The sequence below is a fragment of the Mauremys mutica genome, chromosome 2, assembly GCF_020497125.1.
Source record: "Mauremys mutica isolate MM-2020 ecotype Southern chromosome 2, ASM2049712v1, whole genome shotgun sequence".
NCBI classification, from domain to species: domain Eukaryota; kingdom Metazoa; phylum Chordata; order Testudines; family Geoemydidae; genus Mauremys; species Mauremys mutica.
Window position 1 is genome coordinate 156,380,622 of NC_059073.1, and position 22,785 is coordinate 156,403,406.

Consider the following 22,785-nt stretch of genomic DNA (forward strand, 5'->3'; position numbering starts at 1 on the left):
CAAGAAAGATATGGACAAATTGGAGAAAGTCCAGAGGAGAGCAACAAAAATTATTTAAGGTCTAAATAACATGACCTATGAGGAAAGATTGAAGAAATTGGGTTTGTTTAGTCTGGAGAAGAGAAAGCTGAGGGGAGACATGATAACAGTTTTCAAGCACATAAAAGGTTGTTACAAGGAGGAGGAGAAAAATTGTTCTCCTTAACCTCTGAGAATAGGTCAAGAAGCAATGGGCTTAAATTGCAGCAAGGGAGGTTTTGGTTGGACATTACGAAAAAACTTCCTAACTGTCAGGGTGGTTAAGCACTGAAACAAATTGCCTAGGGACGTTGTTGAATCTCCATCACTAGACGTTTTTAAGAACAGGTTAGACAAACATCTACCAGAAATGGTCTTGTCATTACATAGTCCTTCCATGAGAGCAGGGGACTGCACTAATTGACCTCTCAAGTTCCTTCCACTCCTACTTCTATGATTCTATGAAAATTGGGCCTGAAGTTTTGACATAAAATATATTTATTTTTACATACAAGTAGCGGGTATTTCTGTATGACTAAAAAGACAGTTACTGCAAACTTAAATCTGCACAGTTTAAAAAAGTCAAGAAATGCATTTCTTGTTTAGACTCTGTTCAAAAAAAAGCCATCAGGGAGAAGATTTTCAAAATCACACAACTTTGGCCTAACTCTACTCCCATTAAAGTCAATGGGAGCAGAGTTAGGCCAACAAAATGCTTTTGAAAATCCCATCCTAAGTGTTTACTGAGCATATTCAGAACTTACTTTCCAGTTGCCAGCTAGACAGTCAAATTCTTTTTAAAAATTTGAATGGGCTTCAAAAATAAGTACTGTTTGCAGGTCAAATGTCCAGGTTCAGCCTGTCACGGAGTCCCCGGGCAATGCTTTGGAACTGCTCCCCACAAAGCCAGTCAGGACTTTGGGGAGCCTCCTCTCCCTTGGAGCAGACTGTCTTCAGGGCAAGAAGCTTACACGGCTTCAACTTCCTGGGTCTGAGCTTGGAGCATTCAGCATATGCCCCTCCGTGCGCTTCCCACAGCGAGTCTGCCCAGGTGGGGTCCTGGGGAAGCCAGAGGGTCCTGCACACACTCCCACTTCGCAGTCAGACATGACTCTTAGCCAGCCAGTAAAACAGAGGGTTATTAGATGACAGGAACTCAGTCTAAAACAGAGCTTGTAGGTACAGAGAACGGGACCCCTCAGCCGGGTCCATTCTGGGGCCCAGCGAGCCAGACAACCCCGTCGGCCCTCACTTCCCGTCCCCAGCCAGCTCCAAACTGAAACCCCCTCCAGTCCCTCCCCTCCTTCTCTGCTGAGTTCCTTTTCCAGGCCAAGTGGTCACCTGACCTCTTTGTTCTCCCACACCTTTAGCATCCCCTTGCAGGGGGGAAGGGCATGGGCCATTAGTTGCCAGGAGACAGAGTGTCAGCCAGAAACTGAGGCACCCATACAGTATTCAGAGGAAACATTAAGAACAGCCCCACTTTGTCACACAGCCATCTGTGTTGTGTAAGTGCAAAAGATTAAAAAAAGAGTAGATTTTTTTTTTAAACTGAGGGAAACTTACAAACATGGATGAAAAAGTCAGAGACAAGCATGGAAAATGTCGTGCATACCAAAAAGAATTTGTAGAGGTTCTTGAGTAAGTGAGAACATAGAGTTCGGACTGCAAATCAGCTTGTATTATAACTGTGGTGTTCAGTTCCATGTGAACTCTATGTGGTTATATTAAAAACACATGCACAATGTCACCACAGGATTTTATCACAAGTTTCATGATATCTGGAGTTTTTCTTAAAGACCAGCTCCAGAAGTCATTACAAAATAATCTCAGCTTTCATTTCTAGACCTTATAGTTGCAGAGAAAACTTTGAAATCAGGAACCTTAAAAGGTTAAAAATAGATAGATAGATAGATAGATAGATAGATAGATAGATAGATAGATAGATAGATAGATAGATAGATAGATAGATAGATAGATAGATAGATAGATAGATAGATAGATAGATAGATAGATTTTTCTTCAATTGAAGTCTCATGATTTTTAAGCTACTCATGATTCTTGGAGCTGTGACTAATTTTTAAATGTTTAGGGTTGGCAATGCTGCATGCATATTGGGGAGAGGAGCAAAACATGTGGAACCTTCATAAACAGTGAATTGGATATATTAATGTTTTTACACAGAGACACTAACACTACTAACCTGTCATTCAGTAGATTATTGCAAAGCATAAATAATGTGCTAAGTAACTAGTCAACTATTTAGAATCCATATGTATAGACTACATATGCCTCTGTTTCTCTTGAGATGAGCACCAAGTAAAATGAAGCAAGCTAAAGAATTAATTAACCTCTGCATTCAAGAGTCAGATGCAGCTGGTATCATTCCTAGTCAGTAGAAACAAGCCTGACAAAGAACCTCTGAACAAGGCCACAAAGAAAGGGTGAGAATGGAGAAAAAGGAAGCTGAAGTGCCCTGTACATGATATGTTCAAAAGTGTGGAAGGAGAGAGAGGCTGCCAATGTCGCTGATTCTAGCCTAAAGAAAGAACACGCTTACCAATTTTTCATCCACAAATTAACAAGAGCAGATCTTAAAAAGACATCACCCTCGAGTGACTATAATTTCTAGAAAGATATGAATTTTTTAGTCTTGAATCAGAGATTCTTAAGAAGTCTCTGTGGGGAGCAGAGAGCACCAATTGAGTCTTACCATCCCTCACTTTTGTGATATTGATAAGGTAATCTACTAACTAGTTATTGTAAATGACTGCAAGATTGCATACATAATTCATTCTCATCCATCAGTCTTCTGAGTTTTTAAGAGTCTGTTACTATATGCCTTTCATTGTTCACTTGCACTTTCTGTTGCTCTCTTGGTTTTCTTAGAGCAGTCTAATACATTAGTCATTTGAAATTTACTGTCATGTTAATTAGTTATGGTGCATAAAGGAACCACAACTGAATCTATGGGAACTTGAAATTAGCTGCTTGGTAGGCCATTTTGACAGTTTGTTCCAGACATTCAACTCCACTTCTCCCCCAACCTGATTACACTACAATTATTAGTTAATCAGCAAATCTGTTTTGCTATAAGTAGCTGCTTTCTATTGTCTAGATTAGAAAAAAAAAAGTTCTGAAATCTGTTCAGAGTACTGTTGCCTTTCTAAATGGCATGTTTGTATTATGTATTATCCTCTTCACTAGGTAACTAACGTATAAATCAATGTGTTATTACAATGTTGCAACAGAGAGCAGGCTTCTTCCACGGAAGGAAGAGAGGAAAGATTCATTTGTTTTTTGAAGTACTCATTTTTATTTATATAGTGGGGAAATTTCAAAAGCACTTCAGTCACTATTTAGTCTAAGTCCCAAAGACTTGTGTGCCAAAATCTTTAGGACTTAAGTGCTTTTGAAAATTTTAGCCATGATCGGTACAGTTCTTCCCACCTGCCTTACTGGTTATACAGTTAATATTGCAAAGCTGAAATACAGCCTTTACAAAAGGACGCTGTTAAGAATAATTGCGTTGCTTAACTCAAATAGTAAAAGTTGTTAGCAATGCTAAACACACATTTCAGTAATCAGTGACAAAAGGATGCAATTCTGTCATTTTAAGGGAACTGTTTCAAAGGGTAATGATTCAAAATTTAGAAGACTGAATTTTAACTGGGACCTTAGAATAAGCTCTCAGTATTTTGTTCAAGGTTGGATGCTTTGGAATTGACGGTGTCCACTACTGTAAGCGGTATGTAGGGGAGGGACATCGGCACAGGCAGAGCCCCATTGACTTCACTGAGGTCTGCCCACACAGAGTAGCTTTACAGGGCTGGGGGCCAGTGTCCCTAGTTCAGAAAATGGGAGGATAATAGACTCTGCTCTCAGGACAGGATGAATCAGGAGTGGATTACTGGCTTGGGCTCTGTCAATGACATCCCCTTCCAATCAGCCTAATAAGGAAGCTGGCTGAGGCCAATAGAGGCACAAGGAGACCCAGAAGACTTGATGTGTCAGGTTGGGTAATTGAATTATGGGCTGTGAACTAGGAATACCAGTTCAAAGACACTATAGTTGGTTTTGCTTTACTAAACTCTAGATTTAACAAATTTACAAAAGGTCACCAGGGTATTGCATGCCAACATGTCATATCACAGATACTGTTCAGGATCCTCAGTTGTTGGAGATATGCTCTGATGAGAAGACTCAAATACCAAAATGCTGTACCTAGATGAAGACCAAGATCTGCTCCCTGCAAGCTAATAGCCAAAGAAAACAAGTTTTACAACTCTAGAGGGTTACTTTCCCATTGTAGAACCAGGGTGCATATTTCAGACAAACATTGTGAATTACAACACTGCCTCAGCAAACATCTCAGCAATATGCTGCAAAGTGTTATCAGACATACAAATTCAGAGTAATTGTTTAAAAAGTATGTGTAACTAAAGCCTTTACTATGAGGCCACATCACATCTGACCTTCCAGAGATTTAAATCACAGTGTGTGGAATACTACAGTGCCATCAGATGGTAAAATTAAAAACCTGACTTCATTTACAGTCTGAATTTTCTCATGGAAAATAAATACTGGGCTGAACTAGAGAAACAAAGCCCAATCCTCCTTCATATAACATGACTGACCTATTGGTAGATCTGCTAATAAAAAGGATTAGGGGCTGATGGAGAGTAGCTTTTGTCAGACATATTTTGTATTTTAATCAATGGAAATATAAGAGCACGGCTGAGATTAGATTTACCAGGAAAGAAAGTTTTCTATTATCTAAAGGGCATTTACATTTTGTAAGAAGGAAACAAAGCTACTTGACAGAAAACGTTGTTCCCTCTCTACAGAGCAAGTTCAGTATGGGAATGGTGCAGCAAGCTTCCTCAAGCTATCCTGCCATTTTGCCTCAAATCTGACCTGAAGCTACTCACCTTAGGAGTAGAGCAAAGTTAATTCTCCATTCCCATTGACCTCTCTGTTTAGAAATTGAAATGTGCCAGTTTTTATGTACACACCTGCTGATCAGGAATGGGCTGAGAGCAATAGGGTGTATCACAAATATCCACCTGCTGAGCTCCAGTTCATCTGCAAATTTAACACCATCAGCTCAGGACTAAACAAAGACTGTGAATGGCTTGCCAATTACAGAACCAGTTTCTCCTCCCTTGGTTTTCACACCTCAGCTGCTGGAACAGGGCCTCATCCTCCCTGATTGATCTAACCTCCTTATCTCTAGCTTGCTTCTTGCTTGCTTATATATACACACCTGCCCCTGGAAATTTCCACTGCTTGCATCCGAAGAAGTGGGTATTCACCCACGAAAGCTCATGCTGCAAAACGTCTGTTAGTCTATAAGGTGCCACAGGATTCTTTGCTGCTTCTACAGAACCAGACTAACACAGCTACCCCTCTGATACTGGACACAAATATCCAAAGAACTATTGGCTGTGTACTTTCCAGCTACACCCTAACCAGCCAGGATTACCAATTACTGACACCTCTAGGTTTACCGTGTCAGTTCAGAAAGCAAAAAAATTTGCTTGAGCCCCAGCACCTCTTTCATTGCAAATTAAGCACTGTTTGAAAGGTTCCGTATCTCATCACCCATCCTTTCACAAAGGTGAGGTATTATCACTCCTAAAGACCATTTATTCCGCTTTATAGGCAGAACTTCCAGTCACAGAGTAAAACATCTATTCCATACTGAAACAATGGACACTAAGCCATTTCCTCAAACTTAGTGCATGGACATATTCAAGCTTTAGTTATGTATTCATTCTTCACGAATTACTAGCAGGTCTCCATAAAGCTAAGCAAGACTAATCCTTATCAGATACTTAAGTGCTAACATGAGTATTATAGGTCTATGTGGGTTTCTGTATTCTCAAGCAACCCCCACTCCCACTCAGATTTAAAGTTTCAACTATACTCTGAAATCAAAATACAACCAAAATCACTTTTGCCTGAGTTTATTTCCCCCACCCCTCATAAGAAAAATAGCCCATCCCACAGGCTTAGCAACCTAGTGGGAGTTTCATGTTTGTAAAGAAACCAGTGGATTTTTTTGCATAGTTTGGTTAGATGATTGAACTCATTTTGTCTACTTTCTACTTTTCCCACAGTTTTCTGTTTTACACTTGTCTATTGAAGCATTCTGGCTCTGTTACCTTCAGCATTGTGTTTCGGATGTCAAGCATATTAAGTCATTTGGGGTCACAGCTGGACACTAGAAGAGGATTGGTTGCCAAGAAAATCATGTGTGTTGAACTTGAAGGCAAAAGATTTGATGGTGCTGGGTTACAAAACTAAAAAGAAGTTCTGAACAGAGACTAAACTAAGACTGTATACTGGTGCTGTGGCTATTCTATTGTGAAGGATGAATGCGCATTGATCAGTATGCTTCTAGAAACTGAAGTTCTATTTTGCAAGATACTCTACAGAAAGTGAATTGAATGTGTAATTAGTTAATGTCAGATAAATTATATCAGATTAGCACTGATATTTCTGGGGGTTTTATGCCAAAAGCACTGTCATTTTCATTGTTCAGTGGTTTTCTAAGCATTAAGTCAAAGTTACATCTTTGCAGCCCACCAAGGCTTTCAGACACACTGATTTTTGTAGAAGCCAATTGGTTGCTAAACAGAGGGTAACTTAAAAACTGAGAGTAGTGCGCAGTAGAGTTTTGTATGGTTTTGGTCTCATTTGGGGGGTTGTGTTTGTTTGTTGGTCGTTTTTAGGTGGGAAGAGAGCCTAGTCTCTGGAGAACATTCCTAGAAGGGCTACATCCCATCTCTTGTTTTATATCAAACACTGTCACAAGCCAGATCACCCCTCCCATGGCAAAAATATAGGGAAAGGACCTGAGGAAGGAAAATACAATGAGGTCTTCCTTGTGGAGTTTTCGACAGGTCATTCCATCTTGTGCCTCACACAGAGCAGGCAGAAGTTCAGCTGAGCTCTGCTAAGACCTCCTCTCATCTCCATCTCCACCAGAGGCTACACCCATGCCTACAGAGGGCCTGCAGATATATGTTTCCTTGTGACTTCCTAAAGCCCCTCCCCTGCCCCAATAATCACAGCTCTAAACCATGTCAATAATGGTCTCCCCTCACCACTGGATGCTTTCTGTGCAACTCACAGCATATGAAAAGCCTGATTCTCTTCTGCCCGCATCAAACAATATAATTTTACATTCTCTTTGCACTGGCATAAATCGCTATATAAAAGTACAGGGCAGTGGGAAATTGAGACCAGAGGTTCTACATGAGAGGGAAAACCAAAAGGTTTTATTTGTCTTAGGCTACATCTATGCTGCATGCTTCTTTCAGCGGCATATCGATTATGTAGGCGGGTAGCCTCCCTGCCAGGGTTTAAGTAGCAGTGTAGACAGTGAGGCACGGCTTAGGTGAGTAAAGACATGCCTGAAGGGTGTGGGTATGTACCCAAGTACATGCAGGAGTGAAATTAGGAAGGCCAAATCACGCTTGGAGTTGCAGCTATCCGGAGATGTTAGGAGTAACAAGAAGGGTTTCTTCAGGTATGTTAGCAACAAGAAGAAAGTCAAGGAAAGTGTGGGCCCCTTGCTGAATGAGGGAGGGAACCTAGTGACAGAGGATGTGGAGAAAGCTAGTGTACTCAATGCTTTTTTTGCCTCTGTCTTCACAGACAAGGTCAGCTCCCAGACAGCTGCACTCTGCAGCACAGTATGGGGAGGAGGTGACCAGCTCTCTGTGGAGAAAGTAGTAGTTTGGGACTATTTAGAAAAGCTGGACGAGCACAAGTCCATGGGGCCAGATGCACTGCATCCGAGGGTGCTAAAGGAGTTGGCCGATGAGATTGCAGAGCCATTTGCCATTATCTTTGAAAAATCATGGCAATCGGGGGAGGTCCCGGATGACTGGAAAAAAGCTAATGTAGTGCCCATCTTTAAAAAAGGGAAGAAGGAAGATCCAGGGAACTACAGGCCAGTCAGTCTCACCTCAGTCCCTGGAAAAATCATGGAACAGGTCCTCAAGGAATCAATTCTGAACCACTTAAAGGAGGGGAAAGTGATCAGGAACAGTCAGCATGGATTCACCAAAGGTTAGTCAGGCATGACTTGCCCAATTGCCTTCTATGATGAGATAACCGGTTCTGTGGATGAGGGGAAAGCAGTGGATGTGCTATTTCTGGACTTTAGCAAAGCTTTTGATACAGTCTCCCACAGTATTCTTGCCAGCAAGTTAAAGAAGTATGGGCTGGATGAATGGACGGTAAGGTGGATAGAAAACTGGCTAGATGGTCAGGCTCAACGGGTAGTGATCAATGGTTCCATGTCTAGTTGGCAGCCGGTATCAAGTGGAGTGCCCCAAGGGTCGGTGCTGGGGCCGGTTTTGTTCAATATCTTCATTAACGATCTGGAGGATGGTGTGGACTGCACCCTTAGCAAGTTTGCAGATGACACTAAACTGGGAGGAGTGGTTGATACGCTGGAGGGTAGGGCTAGGATACAGAGGGACCTAGACAAATTAGAGGATTGGGCCAAAAGAAATATGATGAGGTTCAACAAGGACAAGTGCAGAGTCCTGCACTTAGGACGGAAGAATCCCATGCACTGCTACAGACTAGGGACCGAATGGCTGGGCAGCAGTTATGCAGAAAAGGACCTAGGGGTTACGGTGGACGAAAAGCTGAATATGAGTCAACAGTGTGCCCTTGTTGCCAAGAAGGCTAATGGCATTTTGGGTTGTATAAGTAGGGGCATTTCCAGCAGATCGAGGGATGTGATCATTCCCCTCTATTCAGCACTGGTGAGGCCTCATTTGGAGTACTGTGTCCAGTTTTGGGTCCCACACTACAAGAAGGATGTGGATAAATTGGAGAGAGTCCAGCAGAGGGCAACAAAAATGATTAGGGGGCTGGAGCACATGACTTATGAGGAGAGGCTGAGGGAACTGGGATTGTTTAGCCTGCAGAAGAGAAGAATGAGGGGGGATTTGATAGCTGCTTTCAACTACCTGAAAGGGGGTTCCAAAGAGGATGGATCTAGACTGTTCTCAGTGGTAGAAGATGACAGAACAAGGAGTAATGGTCTCAAGTTGCAGAGAGGGAGGTTTAGGTTGGACATTAGGAAAAACTTTTTCACTAGGAGGGTAGTGAAGCACTGGAATGGATTACCTAGGGAGGTGGTGGAATCTCCTTCCTTAGAGGTTTTTAAGGTCAGGCTTGACAAAGCCCTGGCTGGGATGATTTAGTTGGGTTTGGTCCTGCTTTGAGCAGGGGGTTGGACTAGATGACCTCCTGAGGCTTCACCAGCTCCCTGCTGCTAGAGCCTTCCCTGCCAGAGGGAAAGGGTCCAGCAGAAGGGAAAGACTCTGGCATGGGGGTGGCAGCAGAGAGCTGCTGAAGCCTTTCCCTGCTGCCTCTCTGCCAGAGCCTTTCACTGACATGCGTAGCTACACACCACAGCATGGACGCAGGTTGCTTTCCACTGAAATGTGTAGATATGTGCAGTACCAGGTTTACCATGGCGCCGAGCCCAGAGTCAGAAGGGGCCCTGGCCAGACCGATCCCCAAGCCAACTGAGCCGCCCTTGCTCCGCCCCCGCCCCTGCTCCACCCCTGCCCCTTCCCTCACAAGCTCACCCCCCGCCCCCGAGCTATGCGTCCTGGGGGGACTGCAGCAGGGGTCGGGCCCGCCCTGCACTCACCGGGCTGCAGGAAGTGGAGCGACCCCAGCCTGCTCCGCTCCAGTGGCTCATGCTGGGGGGCAGTTTCCCCCTGCCCCCCAAGCCTGGGGAGGAGACAGAGCGGTGGGGAAGGGGCATGGGATAGGGGAAGCTGGAGCCCAGCATGCAGCATCCCCTTAGCAGAAGTTGGGGCTCCCCTGTTAAGCAGGCCCATCGAACCCTCACCCCAACAAGCCCCACCTCCCCTGCATCTGTACCACCTCACTCAGCCCCACCACACACACCCTCCCCACTGAGCCCCAACCACCTGTACCTGGACCCCCACCCAAATGAACCCCACCTCCCCTGCACCTAGACCCCTCCCCCACTGAGCCTCAAACACCTTCACCTGGATCATTGCCCCTACACCTGGAACCCCCCAATGAGCTTCTGTGCATCCAGATCTCCCACTGAGCCACCCGCACCCATATTGCCCCACAGAGAACTCTCTTACCCCCATCTGGCTGGATCCCCCCACACTAAGTCCCTCTGCACTTGGATCCTGCTGCTGGGCTGAGCCTGCTCAGCCACACCTGGTGCACCTGGCACAGGGAGGCAGGGCCCCAGGGTGTTTCTGGGCCAGGTCTGGCCCTTGCACTGTGTCAGGGTTGGGTGAAGCCTCACTGCTGAGTCCCTGTCCTGGGGTGGGGTGGGAGGTAGTTTCAGGGTAATCTCCCACCTCCATGCAACCAGTGGTCTGTGCTCCCCACTGCCATGTTGGTGTCTCCACATTTATTTATTAACAAATAAAATTTGCAGGATTTTAAAATATTGTGCATAGAATTTTTAATTTTTTGGTGCAGAATCCCCTCAGGAACATGGGGTGCTGTGCAGCTGTGATGGTGGGACTGTGAGGAAGGTGGTGGGCAGTGGGGAGAGGTCTATGGGCAAGGGGCGCAGGGCAAGCGGTGTGTTGTGCAGGGTGCTGTGCAGTTGTGGTGGGAGGCCAGCGGGGGAGGTGTCTAGGAGGGGTGGGGGCTGGGCATAGAGATCTGTGGTGGAGGTCTCTAGGCAAGGGGTCACTGGGCATAAGGGTGGGGCACTGGACAGGGGTGTGATGTGGTGCGGGCCCCAAATTTAGTTAATCTCTACTAAAATTCCTACCCAAATTGAAGATTATGAGTTAGATCTTCTTTTCACAGGAGGTAAGTGTATAATCCCATTCCATAGCTCTTTCCTAATGGAGTATTTTGTCTATAATTCATGAGTATGCTAAGAATGGACTCTGATTATCCTGTGTTCTCCTGTTCTCTTCAGTGAGTTGTTGATAGATTGTTATGCGAAGGTTTGAGAGGTTCATTTTGTAAACAGTAATATCATAAGCACCAGCCTCATACTTCACCTGTCTCGTGGTTCTTGATATGTTAAATTTTACTCTATCAAAGTGTGTTACTTCTCCCCCACACACAAACACCATATTTATTTAAGATTGTTCTGATGAGGATAGTCTCATAAAACATACATTTTGTTTTGCCACAGCTCTTGAGGGAGGGAGGGTGGGACAGCAATGCACAGTATAGTGTATTTGAGACACCAATAGTATAATGCAGGACACCATCTAAACATCAACTTATATTTAACAGTCAAAATTTAAATTTTATGCAGACAAGACTTTTTATAGTAAACTGGGCATTTCTCTTTATATTTAGATAAAGAGTTAACTTTCAAGCACTTGTATATATATTTACCATTGAGTTTGAATATTACATATTTAGGAAGTATTTTCTTCTTCCAGCTCCATCACTTCCAAAAAGCTAACTGGCAACTGCAAGAAATAAAGGAACACAAGCATTTGTTTTTAGGATTTATTTTGTTAATCCACTCTGTCCAGGGAGCTACATGGTCTTTGCCACTATAGTATGTGAGAGCCTATGTCACTCTGACAAAATTTTCTGATAGCATGAAGATCATATTAAGCTGTAATAGTAAAGCTATTTCTGATCATTCCATTTTTGTTTTGTTTCGCAAGTTCTAGAACTGCATCTTATTTAGCCAAGCCAAGAAATGGTAACCAAGAAAGCCATGATAGACAGAGCTCTGCTGTCATTTGGATGAAAGGCCAAGCATAGAGGGGAAAGGGATTGACTTGTTTTGGGAAGGAGTCTGTACCAGTGAGACAATCTTAAAAAGAGCCTTAGAGCTTCAGGCACCAGAGACGCAAGTCCTCAGTGGACATGGTGTCAGGCTTCTAGAAAAGGACTCAAGTCAAACACTGATGTTTCTGATCTTTTTGCAGCACCCATTAGCACTGTTCCCATAGCAACAAGGAAAACCAACATCCATGTCGACTTAAAGATTCACAATATAGTAAACTGTATTTTCCTGCAATTTACCGAGAAAGATAAATTTAGGTATTTTGGTTAAGTGAAATTTTTCTAAAGGATTAATAATCCCACTTTTTCTAACTACAGTACTATAATAGAAAACCACCCCCTCCTCTTACATACCCACCCACTCCCTTATGGAGTGTACAAGTTGCCTATTCCTATAATTTCTCTTTCAACATGAACTGGAGATTGACTATGCTTTGTTTACAAGGGAGGGCTGTTGTTTCATGGGTGGAGAGGTGATTACCAACAGGCTATAGGCCTGTGGCTTCTGGTAGTCCAGGTTCTTTTTCAAGTCCCATCATTCCAATTCCAGTCCAAATGAGCAGTAGTGCTTCTCACTAAAGGCTATTCCTGACAGATTCGCTGTTGTTTTTATTTTGCTCACTGGGCTGGGTAACTAAGTCAATCAAGCTGCAGCAGAAATAACTACCACACAATACACCCCCCACTTTTTTTGGGAGGCAGGGGGTCAATCAACCCTCCTTATATCCATGTATGTTTCCCCCTTTTTCCCATGCTCTCTCCCCAAAATCATTCCCAGACAATGCTTCTCAGAATATTTACAATTTTTAGTGGCAATTTTGTGTTCCTCACTTCAAATATGCTTATTTCCAACAGTGACTAAGAGAGCAAGATGAGCCTCATCAAATATTTCACCAAACACAGCATACATTGTCTCAAGTATAGAGCCTTTTGAGCTTCAATATGTTGTGAGCCAGCTAACTGGATAATGTTTGGCTAGCCGAGAGTACAGTTTCTATATAATCTTACTGCTGTTGACCAGCGTAAAGTTCAAACTACTGTAATGGTTTCTGATTTAGGGCCCCAACCCAGTTTCTACTGTAGTCAATAGGAGTCTATCAGTTTCAATAATATTTAGCCTGGTCCTTAAGGCCTTTAGTCTTGCAACATAAATACCATACCATACCATAATACTATTGACTTCAAAGGGAGTCTGCCCTGCCCAAGATGTTGCAGGATCAGGGCCTAAAATTCAGCTGTTGAGGATATTAACAAATAACCTACTTTTCATGAACAACCTAATTACATCCTCAAATCAAATATAACTGTTTAAAAAAAAAATCAGTAGATCACTTGAGTGTTCAGTTCCCACCTTAACAATAAATAGATTAAACCCACCTTAACCTCTACATATTATAGAACAGAGGTAGGATTTCAAATTAGTCTGTAAACACAAATTAGTAGTAATTCGAAGAAAAGTTTAATGTGTTTAAAAACAAATCCTCAGTTAAAAAAAAAAAAAAAGAACTCTCAGAAGTATCCTTATGACATTCCAGGAAGATAGCAGAACCTAACTGTATATATTGAAATATTACTAACAAAACAGTTTATGCAAGCTCATAAACCCATGTGTGGCACAAATGTTTACAATTGCATTGTCATTGCTAAGTTTGGGTTGTGTGGATACATGAAAGGTTCATACATTAATTTTTAATACTTGCAAAAGATGTTCAATTGACATCACCGAAGAATGAAGTCTTCTGTTCCTGCACAGAACAGGTATAGCATAGGTAGTGACTGTACAATCTTCCCTCTCACCAAGGGGACATTAAAGTCAACAGGAGTTTTCCTATTGACTTCAATGGACTTTGGATCAGGCCCCAACTATGCATCACATTGCTGTTCTGGATGCATCAGCTCTACGTGAGAAGATACCCTAGGTTCAGTCTATGTGAAGTTTTTTGTCCTGCAAAGAGGGTGAGGACAAGATTGCAAATTAGTATTGGTTGTGATTCGGATAATTTATAACCTGAAGCGTAATAATTCCCAAGAACTCAGTATTACCCTACAATCAGAACTTGCACGTTAACATGACCTTATTTGAATTAAAACACACAAGTATTTTCAGTAAAAGAGACAGTACCTGCCTTGGCTATGCCAGTTATTCATCCCCTCCTATTTTGCCACAAATAGACAACTTCCAGTTGTCTCCCATTCCAAGTCTGCCTAACCTTACAATTTACACAAGGATCCTGTTATGCAGGAAGGTAGGAATGATATCTTTCAAGTTTGCACATAAGTGAAATTCTGAAGGGCTTTTTAAGGTGGCCATGTGATTTCAAGCACCAAGGAGTTAAGGGATAGTCAAAGTTAAAATAAATGAACAAACAATAGCACCATAGTCCGACCTTTATCTTCTTGAAAACAGGTTGATCAGAATAATCAGATTGAGAGCTAGGAATGTTTTAGACACAAAGACATTTTAAATTGCTGTTTTTCTTAGCATTACAACATGGCTACCTTTTGTTCATTCCCCAGAGCATAGTTCATAAAGAGGTGAGATTCACAGCCAAATGCCTGTGCGGAAAGATAATGTAGTATTGGGTCAGTGCAAGCAATAGGATGCCAATGAAGTAATCTTACTGCACATTTGTGGTTTCTGCTATGTAGCTGTGTACAAGCTAATTGAAAAGTGGTAAAGGAAGTTCAGGCTGATAATATTCACTACATAGTGAGAGGAAAAAAATATAAATGCAAGTTAAAGAAAAAAATTTCAAAACCTGGGGACGCCACTAGATTTTAGATTTAAATAATTTCATAGATGGCTCAAACAGGTTGATATCCTGGACATTTCATTTAATTCAACCAGTTTTATGTTCATAAACAGCCTTAATACACAAGCCCTAACACTTTGCAAAAACCTGTTTTAGCTCAGCACTTTTTAAGAGAGGTCTAACAGAAAAAGACTCATGTAGGTCGTTCGGTAATCATTAATCCTAATGTTGTACTACCATGCAAGTACTGAAGTACATACATATCTGTTTAAGGAATGGCCCGGTAAAATCACATTTCTACAGCTCCCACACATCTTCAAACACACAATCACCAAGGACTCTTGACAAGTTAAAGTGGCATGTCACTCTTGAACTATACTAGATGAGATGCTTTTACATCAACTACATTTGGTGCACATTACAACTTTCCACACACATAGATGATACTTCCTAAGTGCCTAACCTTTCTAAGTGGTCTCCCAAAGCAAAGTGTAAATATTTGTCAAAGCCCAAGCAGTGAGGATTCTAGTGCCAGTAGCAAAAAAAGTACAAGTATTTTTCAGAAGATCATGAAGTTTAATTCGGTCTCTAAACAAGTATACAAGTGACGTTTCACGAGTGACTGCATTATGAAAGCATGAGGAAGTAGAAAGGGAGGATTCAGAGGCTAGTGAGCTATGTTTAGTGGATCCTGGGAGAAAGTAAGCTTCAGTACTGGTAGCATATTTGCAACTTTTCCCATGAGGATCTCCAAGGAGAGGGAACAAGCCAAGTGACAAATAATACTTTTTTTGCCCAAAATAGTTCCACAAAATTTAGTCTTCCATAATTAAAAATCAGTCATATAAACAATTAAGTTAAATTCTCAGTACCTCGCCTGGCTCCACTTTGGTTGGCTCTGGCACTGGCACAGATAAACGTGGTAGCTAAAAGTCTCATGAAACGAACAAACCAATCCCAGATTGCAAAAGAACACAGGCTTCTTTCCCATACACTTGTCATACCAAAGGGATAAAAGTAGGGGCAGCAGCAGAAGAAGACTATTTCTACCTGATTGATGAGCCACATTGTCAGCACCTGCCAAGAGAAGTGTGAAAGCAAAAAATACTTCAGCCTTGGACTTCATTAGGGCTGCTAGGAGAAGGGAATGACAATGTTATTTCTTCTCAATACAAAGACCACCTGTGTAAATTGGTTTCCAAAGCAGAGAACAGTGGTAAGATAACCAAAAAATAAGTGAATAAATCATCAGTTCTGAGCAGCCCAGAAACAAGAGCTTGTCAAAAAATCAGTTGTTATACTCAGCCACAAACAGAACTAAAAGAAACTCCAGAGCTCTTAACTACAAATTGCCACACACTATTGTGAAAGCACCAATCTTATTTAAGCCAACTGCTATTTTTGCTCCACTGCAGTTAGTAGCTGGCCAGATCTAGGAGCATGTTTCTTCCATTCTGCAGTAAGTCTACTCTTTAAACTGTATCTTCTGGTCTTTGAAATAAATTAATGAAGGCTCTCTCTCCGTCTGAGTTGTGCATTCCCAGCAGAATTAATGGTTTGGGAAAAGGTTTAGGCTTTCTCTTAGTCACATGCTAGATGGCCTTGCCTCCAGCAGTGCAAAGTCAATGCAACAGCAGCCTGGAAGCCAGAAAAAGAATTTATAACTGCTTGGCAATCCAGTCCAGAGTGAAATACTTAGTAGCTGGAGCCAGGCTTGTGTTTGGCATTCTTGATCTACTATAATAAATACAACTATTAGTGCTTGAACTGACTTAGCATGAGCTTGTAGGACAGTCTTGTTTTGCATGCCACAACATCAAATCCACTCCAGGACTAGTCATTATATATTTTCAAAGTGTCTCCAAAACTAAGGCTCCATTGCCCTACTATGTCAAACTCTGGCTCCAACTTCCAAATGGAAGCCTATAAAATTAATAGATGTGGGTCAATGTAATCAAGTAGCAGATAAGGCAGTTTATGACTTTGGTACAGCTTCCACTCAATAGGAGAATAAATCTCAATTGAAAGGTTTTGTAAGAACTGTGTGCCAATCAAAGATTCAGCCTGGGATGTTAGGTCACTAATCCATATCCTAACAGAAGGGACAAATGGTTTATAATGGGTTACAACTTCTAAGTGCACTCAGCAAACACCTTAGGTCTCACAACTGAGTTGTGAGATTCATGCATTTGAACCCTGTCTCACATACTCATGATTATCTCATGAAAACTCATGGAGCACAACCCAGGACTGGGAGCAGGAGTCCATGTGCCGGGTCATAACACCACTCAAATCTGGTCTGGCTGCCCATCGTGCCAGTACAGAACCCCACCCAGCTCTTCTCGCTTCATCTGCTTTGGCTGAGGTGTACCCTACCCTTGCCCACTGCTGGAGGGGATCTGAGCAGAACCTAATCAACTATCAGCTCCCAAACAATCAGGAAATGGGTAGCCAATAGCTGGAGGTGAGTGGTGTTAGTGGAGTCAAAGCCTGTGTTGATGAGGAAGCAATAGTATGAAGCATCAGCACCTTTGCTAAAAAAGTGTCCCCCCCTCAGCAACCAGCTAGGTTACTCATGTTGCTGTAACATCATGTTACTTATCAGAAAAATGTACGCACTGCAAGTTTGGCAACCTGAGATCTCTGATTTAGATGTCTTATGTGGGCAGCAATGAATTGAAGAGTGATAAGCTAATGATACAAACACAGCTTACATCCATTTTACATTGAGGAAGCCATCCAAACTGCTTTGACCAAGCTGAAGTCTTTTCGTTCTAATAGCTCTATATTTTTCTCTTCCCCCTAGTTTTTTGTGTGCATTAAAAAAAAAAAAAAGATAAATTCCTTTACCAAAAAATGGTCAATAGCATCCAAAGTCTGAAGAAAGATCGAACCACTCACTGCAGACAAAGTTTTTGAGGAAAAACTTATTGGCGCCAGACAACAAGGTGTATAAAAGATACATGATTTTTAAATAAATTTTAATTTTTTATTTAAATCAGATTTGTTTTATTTAAATTAAATATAGGCTTATTTAAGAATAAACCAATTTGAAACTGACAACATATATGAAAGCCTAAATTTATTATAATCTATTACATCCAAAAATAATATTAAGCAATATGTGTTTGCTGCCAAGTTTTAAAGAAAGTCAAACCACTGAACTGGTGGCAGTCATTGGCTAAGCACCTGAAAACAGAGTTCGTTGAAATGCTAAATCAGCTTTTGACATCAATCTGTTCTGCATGTGCAGAGAATATTTTTTTCATTACAGTTTATTCAACTAATTCAGTGTAGTGCCTAGTTCAATTAAAGTTGAAAAAACAATTCAAAGTTGAAAAAGCAGGAAAGATTTTTTTCCTTTTCCAATCTGTGCATAAAAAGGATGAGATCTACTAGTTTGAAAATTTTGAAGGACATGGTGATCAGAAACAATCAGTTCAATTCAGTAACTACAGATAACATGCAAACATGTTTAGATAACCTTTTTTCCTCATGTATCCAGTTCATTTAAGGTACTTTTATTTAATTTTTAAAAATTAAAATCCTGATTTTGTGCATTAATTGAATTTAAATTTCCATACAAATAGAACTTGACACAAATCACACACAAAAAAACCTTCATTATCTAGTAAATAAAAAATGCATCATTCACCATGTAAAAGTTTCTAGCTTCCTGATTTAAATCATGATTAAAATTGATTAATTAAATCATTTTGATTTACATCAATCCACCCTGCTTGACCATGACAACTACAGCAATGGGTTTGGTTTGAAAAAAAAAAAGAAAAATGGCAAGAGTTTGCGTGCCTGATGGTGTCAGTCATTCCTGACCAAAAGCTGCCTAGGCAAAACTTCAGTGTGCCACCTTTCTATTTATCCCGAGAAGAGAGGTTCCTCAAACATGGGGGCATGTCAGACTTTCAGGGGTGGGGAGGCACAGCAAGCCTTCTGATGGTTCTGTGGTTATGGTAGAAGTGGGAGCACCAAGCGCCAAGTCACACCACCACTCACCAGCCAACCCTCTGTCCTGAGTGAGAGTGGCACTGCACCCTGGTGCATGGGATCACAGCACCATTCAGGTTTGGCCCAACTTCCTCAAGAAGAATGTGCTAGCCTAGTTTGCCTCTAGGTAGAGTGGCCCTGCTCCTGCCGATGGAAAATGAAAGCCAAGGTGCAAAAAGAGAGATCTGCTACAGTAAATATCCTCTTGGAGGAACAAAAGCTGCCCTGGGAAAAGAGACTGTAATTGACAAAGTGAAGTTAAATGATGCCTAGAGCCTAGTTACTGGTTAGAATTTTATATTAGAAGCATAAACTGAAATATAAAAATTATAAACTTCTGCATGCAGCAGAGTAGGACTGAGAGAATTCAAGCCTGAATTCTCTCACTTGGGCTTTGGCTACACTTACACTTCAAAGCGCTGCCGCGGCAGCGCTTTGAAGCGCTAAGTGTAGTCAAAGCACCAGCGCTGGGAGAAAACTCTCCCAGCGCTGTCCGTACTCCACATCCCTGTGGGGAATAACGGACAGCGCTGGGAGCGCGGCTCCCAGCGCTGGGGCTCTGACTACACTGGCGCTTTGTAGCGCCGCAATTTGCAGCGCTGCAGAGGGTGTGTTTTCACACCCTGCTGCAGCGCTGCAAATTTGTAAGTGTAGCCAAGCATTGGTTAAGTTCTATTTTATACATTCAAGCTTACACATTGTGTCTGGCCCAAGATCTGGCACATAATTAAATGTATATGAAAGAAGTTTCCTCCAAATATTTAAAAACAAGGTATTTACAAATTAAAACTCCAATAATGGGACTAATCCAAATCCTATAGAGGATTTGAAACTCCTGCTCTGAGGTATTCATTTAGAAAATAATTAACCGTAAGTAGAAAAAAAAAATCAAACCCAGGGGGTTAACTGACCCACAGGAGAATTTCAAAAAGATCCAGTTGACAAAGTGGCACTGGCCACCTAAAAAGAGCAGCTGCTTGTTCCAGGATACTCTGCAATTGTTAAGGCATTTAATTGTATGCCTACCAGGTAACAGTGCACTCATTACTCTATCTTCAGGGAATGGAAGGTGTGATGCAATAGGAATTAACACATGTAAACAAGTAATATATAGAGACAAAAGAGACAAGAGCTCTAAGTGTAAGTATTTTCTAAATGAATGTGAAGAGCAAAGAAGTAGCACCAGATTCACGAATTCCAACTCAGTTCTTCCACCCTACTGAATGTTTAATCTGATTTTATTAGAATTATTCATTCTTTAAAGATGGTATTTCAGTCACCACTTCAATATGGTGTTTCTGAAATTAATTCAGAATTTTAGTTTCAGCATTTTCCTGTGCCAAAGCCTTAAACAAAAAATCCTCAATATTAAACACACATTGGTTCATATATATACTCAAGGCTTTGGCATGCAGGCATACTTGACAATCATGATTGTGACTAGACAACAGCAAATAAGTTTATGGACACAAAGGCCAATGATTCAAGACCAATATGTACACTTTGGACCTCTGAATTGTATACTATTGAATTGCTAGTGGGTCAGTGACCCAAAATGCCATAAACAATGGACACACAAAAAAGTTTAAAAAAAAATAATTTCACACATAGGGAATCCATTGACACGATAGTCTTCTGTTCAACCTAAAAATCAAGAATAGGCCAATTCAAGCAGAGTATGCTAAGCTTGTTCAGGAGAAAGCCTACATCAGGCTTTACAATTGCTGGCTTCAATTAACTTACTTTAAACATGTCAGTTCTTCTCCCCCCTCTTTTTTAAGTAAAGTGAATTGTTTTTATATTGTATAATTGCAATAGGGTCCTTGGAGGGCTGGGTAGTCCAGTGACTGGTGCCTACCCAGTAGTCGGGGCAGTGGTAACGGAGCCAAGGCCTGCCTGCTACACCAGGATCTGACCCAGGGCCCTAGATGTTTAACCTCTAGGTAATAAGGTAATAATTTGAGATATACCAATCTCCTAGAACTGGAAGGGACCTTAAAAGGTCATGAAGTCCATCCCCCTGCCTTCACTAGCAGGACTAATTTTTGCCCCAGATCCCTAAGTAGCCTCTTCAAGGATTGAACTCATAACCCTGGGTTTAGCAGGCCAATGCTCAAACCACTGAGCTATCCCTCCCCCTCTCTAAAGGGGCCTCTAAGTTACCCTCCCTGGGTCACCTCCTCCTGCTGCTTCCCTCCCTCAGCTTCTGGTCCCAGACAAGGTAAAAGAAAAAGAAACCAAATGATCAACCCCAACTACGCTCAGCATATAGTGCTGTTCCCTCAAGAAGGCTCCTCCGGTCCCTTTCTCAGGAACCCTCCACTCCAGCCTCCCCATTCTAAGCTGGGTTGCTCCCTTTTTCAACTCAGTTAATAATGTGCAGGGCCAGAGGTGTGGGGCTACCTTGGTCCAGTACTGTCCTTTAACCCTTTCCAGCCCAATGTGGGGTTGTATACCCCATCACAATGATATATTTAGAACTTTTATTGTATGAAAAGTTAAGGACTATACATTACAGTATATCTTTCTTTCTGTTTATCTCACGTTTAGTTTTCATGTTGCTTCATAAAGGAAGCCTCTAGTGATGGTCTATTTAAACCTCAGGAGTTTATCATTTAAGTGTTCAACTTCTCTATAATCTGTAAGTAATAGAATGAGATATTAGGGCTTTTCATTAAATGTTGATGATGTGTTTTGGAGTATTAATTTCCTCTTCCCGTGTAAAGCCAAATACACATTATGAGAAAAGGGTTCAGAAGAGACTTGGTAGATTTTCTCTTAGGAAAAATGTGTTTGTTCTTTTTTTTAAATTAGCTGGTCCTGCAAAATGCTATGCATATGAAACATTTATAATTGTATCTGAATTAAATCACTGATGATCATAATTAAGGTAAGAACTGCCCATAAAAAAAAACCCTCAGAAATAGTTAAATCATTCTCTACAGAGATGAAGTCCACACATCTACCTGTTACAACCCAACAGGTCCATCCTCCTACATGTATGCTGGCTCCTCAGGGGTTTACAAGTAAAAAGCAAATCAGCTGCTCTTCTTTTGGTGTGCTATATTGTAATGGTTTGCTGCTAGATTTAGATTATTTGCTTCACAAATTAGTGTTTCATTTGTAGTCTGGGAAAAGAATTACACACATGCCAATGTCATGTATTTCTGAACTTTCAGTGCACCCTGTACAGCACATGATGTACTTTTCTTTTGCTGGAACTGTAGTTAAGGTAGTACATCTTTAATTGCAACATTTTATCACAGTGAAGGCTTAAATAGCATCTACAAGACTTCAGGCACTAATGTAGGAGTCACACCACTGAGTACCTGGCTGAAACAACAAAATGTAACCTGATCTCTGTGTGGTTTGTTGTATTTTGGTAATGTCCTGCCTAATGTTCCTCATATTACTGCTTTAAATATTGTTCTACAAAAGAAACATAGTGTGCTTGTTCAGGAATGGAAATATTCTCTATAGTTGGAGAAAATGGCCTTTGTTTCTCATTTTATAGTAAGATGGCTTGAGGAAACTCATTCTGAAGCAATATAAGTCAACACTTTGGGCTAAAATGGAAAATGGAAGAAATGTTCCAAAAGAAAAAGGAAACAGTCTGAAAGTTCTTGATAAACTTTCCATGCATTGCTCCATCTGACCACTTGAGTTAACCTCATTGTACCAAGAGCATTCCACGCACAGAAACCAAAACCACATAATTTTGGCATGAAAAACTTGGTCTCCAAAAAGTAAATTTTGGAAGTTATAAATGCCTGAAAATAGGTGTTTATAGTTTAAGAGCCTTCTCAGATGTTTTCATAGTGATGCTATATTTAGAGAAGCTCTTGTACTTAAGTCCTTGAGTTGAAAGTAATGGCTGGCTTCATTCTAATATTCAGATTTTTTTTTAAAGTAGCTGTTTCAGCATGGACAGAATAACACTTGTTATACAGAAGAATTAACGCACAAGTCAGTTGTTAATGCCAACAATATCCTTCAAGCAGTGCTTCAGCATTAGTTTGTGGAAATGACGGAGCAACCTAAATGAACTCAGAATTTCAACGGAGAGCTCTTTATATCTCTCTAATTGGGTGGACACATCAATCCTTGTTAGAGCACCTCACTGAATCATTTGTTGTTTACTGAGGCATGTGCTGGAAGATTCCATTGGCGTGCCTTCAAAGGTCACCAAAGAGCCTCTTTCATTGAAATT

At 41.4% G+C, this 22,785-nt stretch overlaps 1 protein-coding gene across 3 annotated transcripts in view; it reads right to left on the reverse strand.

Moving 5' to 3' along the window:
- The window catches only part of BASP1 (brain abundant membrane attached signal protein 1), a 75,502-nt gene that overhangs the window by 32,270 nt on the left and 20,447 nt on the right, over positions 1-22,785 (reverse strand). The window contains exon 1 of one of the 3 annotated variants that reach the window (XM_045007041.1): positions 15,443-15,590. The exons of 1 other annotated variant lie outside the window; for it this stretch is intronic. In XM_045007041.1, coding sequence (XP_044862976.1) covers positions 15,443-15,561 — 119 coding nt within the window. In that variant the 5' untranslated portion in view covers positions 15,562-15,590. Of the gene's footprint in view, positions 1-4,949; positions 5,053-15,442; positions 15,591-22,785 lie in introns of those variants that run through there. One more of the 3 variants, XM_045007043.1, reaches the window with a different exon arrangement.